This window comes from Salmo trutta, unplaced genomic scaffold (assembly GCF_901001165.1).
Source record: "Salmo trutta unplaced genomic scaffold, fSalTru1.1, whole genome shotgun sequence".
NCBI lineage: Eukaryota > Metazoa > Chordata > Actinopteri > Salmoniformes > Salmonidae > Salmo > Salmo trutta.
Window position 1 is genome coordinate 17852 of NW_021822578.1, and position 4667 is coordinate 22518.

Below are 4667 nucleotides of genomic sequence, written 5' to 3' on the forward strand. Positions count from 1 at the left end.
CAGCACAGATTAATACAGCCTATATTTCTTTGGTAACAACATCTGTCCTACAGTCCTAGCTAGCATCCTTATTTCTTGAAACATATCCATGTCCCACCCTGGCAGCTCAACCCCATTGAAGATGGAAATGTATGTTTCCAGCATAAGCAAACATAATGGTGAGTATTATTGCTGGACTTTTATATGTTACGCATGACACTACTTTATGTTTTTGTTCATTTATTTGTTTGGTTTGTCTTTTTTTAAATGTATTTTGCTACTTTACAGCCACAAAGACAGATCTGAGTTTGTTGCTGGAGTGCCTGAAGTACCAGATGAAATGTCCTGCTTCACAGAAACAAGCTCTTTTTCACCATCTACTCCATCTGTCAACAGAGAGGTTTCTCACACACACACACCACACACACACACACACACACACACACACACACACACCGCCCACACAAACGCCCACACAAACAGCAAATGTTCTGTAGATCGATTTAATAGATAAATGAATCACTAATAGTAATGTAATGTCACTGATTCTCTCTGTTTCAGAAGAGAATGTGGACTTCTTCAGAGAGATGGGAGGAGTGGTGTTTGTGCACAACCTCTCTAAATCCAGTGCTCACTCAGAGGTCAGGGAGACTGCTCAGTTCACACTGGGAACGCTGGCGGAGGCCAATGGTGTGTGTGTGTGTATATGTTGGTAGTGTACTTTAAGCAGTTTCTCTCTGATGCTGATGTATGTGTATTGTAAACACGTGTGTATGTGCAGTGTACTGTAAGCAGGCCCTGTGTAGGAGGGAGACATTCAGTGATCTGGCAGAAGTGTCTGATGCAGCAGGACAGCCCACTGACCCAGAGGAGAGTAGCTGTCTACCTGCTCTCTGTCCTCGTCGCCAACAACAGTAAGAGCAGACAGGAAAAACTGACTTTGGGTTTCTTTGGTCCTGCTGGGATTGAGGGTTGAGATTTGATTTTGGACAGGGGGTGATTGTCATGACAGGCAGGTGTTTTACCTGGTACAGCCAGAGGAGGATGGGGCTCCCTGTCTAGTGCCTCTCAAGGTTTCTACCTTCCAGGGAGTTTTTCCTTGCCACTGTACTACTGCTTGATTTTTGAAGTCTAAGCTGGGTTACTGTGAAGCACCTAAGCCCTGTTCACACTGCAGGGGCTTAATCCTCAAATCAGTTTTTGCAGGAAAAATAATAGATTTGATATGCAAAAAAAAAAGGATTTGAGTCACTTCAAACCTCCAGTGTGAACAAGGCTTTATTGATGTTAATGTGAAAGCACTAGGCTATATATACTGCTCAAAAAAATAAAGGGAACACTTAAAACAACACATCCTAGATCTGAATGTAAGAAATAATCTTATTAAATACTTTTTTCGTTTACATAGTTGAATGTGCTGACAACAAAATCACACAAAAATAATCAATGGAAATACAATTTATTCAACCCAATGGAGGTCTGGATTTGGAGTTCACACACTCAAATTAAAGTGGAAAACCACACACATACCAGGCTGATCCAACTTTGATGTAATGTCCTTAAAACAAGTCAAAATAGGCTCAGTAGTGTGTGGCCTCCACGTGCCTGTAATGACCTCCCTACAACGCCTGGCATGCTCCTGATGAGGTGGCGGATGGTCTCCTGAGGGATCTCCTCCCTGGACCTGGACTAAAGCATTCCGCCAACTCCTGGACAGTCTGTGGTGGCAACGTGGCGTTGGTGGATGGAGCGAGGACAATGATGGTCCCAGATGTGCTCAATTGGATTTCAGGTCTGGGGAACAGGTGGGCCAGTCCATAGCATCAATGCCTTCCTCTTGCAGGAACTGCTGACACAACTCCAGCCACATGAGGTCTAGCATTGTCTTGCATTAGGAGGAACCCAGGACCAACCGCAACCAGCATAATGGTCTCACAAGGGGTCTGAGGATCTCATCTCGGTACCTAATGGCAGTCAGGCTACCTCTGGCGAGCACATGGGAGGGCTGTGCGGCCCCCCAAAGAAATGCCACCCCACACCATGACTGGACCCACCGCCAAACAGGTCATGCTGCAGGATGTTGCAGGCAGCAGAACGTTCTCCACGGCGTCTCCAAGACTCTGTCACATTCTGTCACAGTGTGCTCAGTGTGAACCTGCTTTCATCTGTGAAGAGCACAGGGTGCCAGTGGCGAATTTGCCAATCTTGGTGTTCTCTGGCAAATGCCAACGTCTCACGGTGTTGGGCGTAAGCACACCCCCACCTGTGGACGTCGGGCCCTCATACCACCCTCATGGAGTCTGTTCTGACCGTTTGAGCAGACACAGTGCACATTTGTGGCCTGCTGGAGGTCATTTGCAGGGCTCTGGCAGTGCTTCTTCTCCTGCTCCTCCTTGCACAGGCAGAGGTAGCGGTCCTGCTGCTGGGTTGTTGCCCTCCTACGGCCTCCTCCACGTCTCCTGATGTAATTGGCAGTCTCCTGGTAGCGCCTCCATGGCTCTGGACACTCCGCTGACAGACACAGCAACCTTCTTGCCATAGCTCGCATTGATGTGCCATCCTGGATGAGCTTCACTACCTGAGCCACTTGTGTGAGTTTAGGACTCCGTCTCTGCTACCACTAGGTGAAAGCACCGCCAGCATTCAAAAGTGACCAAAACATCAGCCGGAAGCATAGGAACTGAGAAGTGGTCGTGGTTACCACCTGCAGAACCACTCCTTTATTGGGGGGTGTCTTTCTAATTGCCTATAATTTCCACTTGTTGTCTATTCATTTGCACAACAGCATGTGAAATTTATTGTCAATCAGTGTTGCTTCCTAAGTGGGCAGTTTGATTTCACAGGAAGTGTGATTGACTTGGAGTTACATGTGTTGTTTAAGTGTTCCCTTTATTTTTTGAGCAGCAGTGTATATTGTACATACAAATGTGGTTAATGTGTGGTGTGCGCTTCAGGGTCTGGCCAGACGTCGCTCAGACTTCGGCGTCTGTCTGGATATCCTGCTGGACTTTGTTCAGGTAAACACTGAAATGCACCTCACTGAGTTTCCCGGCAGGAATGGGTCGAAATAGACAACGAATTATCTTTACAATCAAGACCTGCATGGTCAAGAGGTAAGCAGCTGATGACATTGTATTAAAGTAAACCGTACAGGACAACTCCAATTCAGGTTGATTGATGTTTGTTTCTCTCCCCAGGACTAGTTTCAACTCTCTCTGGCGAGCCACAGTGAGACCTGCTAACGTCCACTCAGCTGTTCCAACCTCTGGACCTCTGTGTCCAGTGCTCTGTGCTGTGTCAACAACCCCCAGACTGATAACGTGTGTGTATTTGTGTCCTTGTAATGTGTTCTATGCAGCTGTACATTAAATAAACAAGGGTGGTTATATGCATGCATGGGTGTAACTTGGTGGAAGAAGAAAACATGTTCTTTCCCTAGAGGAGAGCAGAGCGCATCGTGTGTGGTCAGCCTTCCCCCTGTCAAGGGCTGGCTGCTGCAGCAGCTCTTCTCACCCCCACACAGAGATGGTTCAGCCCATCTGCCTTCCTTTATATCCATGACTGTCGCCAACAACCGTAAAGTAAAACAGGGATGATACACTGACACTAATGTTTAGAGTCAGTTACTTACATACTGTCTGTATCAGTATCTTGTGATTGAAAAGGTATGTTAGCCTTTTTTAACAGATTTCTTGAGGTGTCTTGTCACACACAGAATACTTAGGTTGCTTTTGCAATGGACGGTTTGTAATTGTAATCCGAGTAGTTTTATAAGTGTAGTGTTGTTTCTATTTCTATGACGGCCAGGCAAAGATCTTAAAGATAGATGCAGACCTTCAGTCTGTAGAGATTAGTGTCCTAGAGCATTTTGGTAACTGTTCAAATGAAGGTTTATATCTCTCTCTCCTTGGTGTTAAGGAAGGATGGATGCAGGCCTGTGGCTCAGTTGGTAGAGCATGGTGTTTGCAACGCCAGGGCTGTGGGTTCGATTCCCACGGGGGGCCAGTACAAAAAAAAAATGCCTGAAATGTATGCATTCACTACTGTAAGTCGCTCTGGATAAGAGCGTCTGCTAAAATACAGTGTAGCCTCTAGTAGGACGGTTTTGGTTTATCTGTTGAACACTCATTATTCTGTATTAATCTCCTATCTCTGTGTCTCCCACTCTCTATCTCTCTCTACCCCTCTCACAGATTGTGCTCAGGATAGTTTTTCCACAGTCGGCGGGCTCGGAACTCTGACACTCACTCTGATTCGCTTAGTCTCTGATGCCGCCCACAGCCCATTGGCCTGTCAGCTGTCTGTCATCATGACCAAGACCCTGTCAGCCTGCATCATTGACAACCGTGAGTGACTCTCTCCCTGAATCCCAAATCAACCCCTCTCCCCTACCGCTAGGGCTGTGTAGAACTCACTCACTCACTCACTCACTCACTCACTCACTCACTCACTCTCATACAGCCATGTAAACCAGCTCTCCTTAGGTAACCTGTCCATTTTCTCCTCTCTCCCCCTACTGTGCGTAGCTGTGTTGGCGTCTGGTCTGGCAGGTTATGGTTTGGTTCCTCAGCTCCACTCCCTGCTGTCCAGCCGCAGCCTGGAGCCCCAAGACAGGCTCATTGTCATACTCACCCTGGGACACTGCACTGAGGCCTCTGGTATGGCCGGGACGCACAGCTTTATTTGCA

At 47.1% G+C, this 4667-nt stretch overlaps 1 protein-coding gene and 1 long non-coding RNA gene across 2 annotated transcripts; both read left to right on the top strand.

The window, feature by feature from the left end:
- Positions 1-346: 346 nt before the first annotated feature.
- Positions 347-811, top strand: LOC115182840 (uncharacterized). Its single transcript, XR_003873892.1, has 3 exons — positions 347-379; positions 541-669; positions 761-811. It is a non-coding gene; the product is annotated as an uncharacterized LOC115182840 (long non-coding RNA).
- Positions 812-3081: 2270 nt separating this feature from the next.
- LOC115182839 (telomere repeats-binding bouquet formation protein 1-like) lies at positions 3082-4637 on the top strand (the record flags this gene model as incomplete). The annotated part of the gene is made up of 4 exons (XM_029744251.1): positions 3082-3092; positions 3419-3555; positions 4173-4325; positions 4506-4637. Coding segments are annotated over exons 1-4 (433 nt in total), but the record flags the coding sequence as incomplete, so codon positions are not given.
- Between the last annotated feature and the right edge of the window lie 30 nt (positions 4638-4667).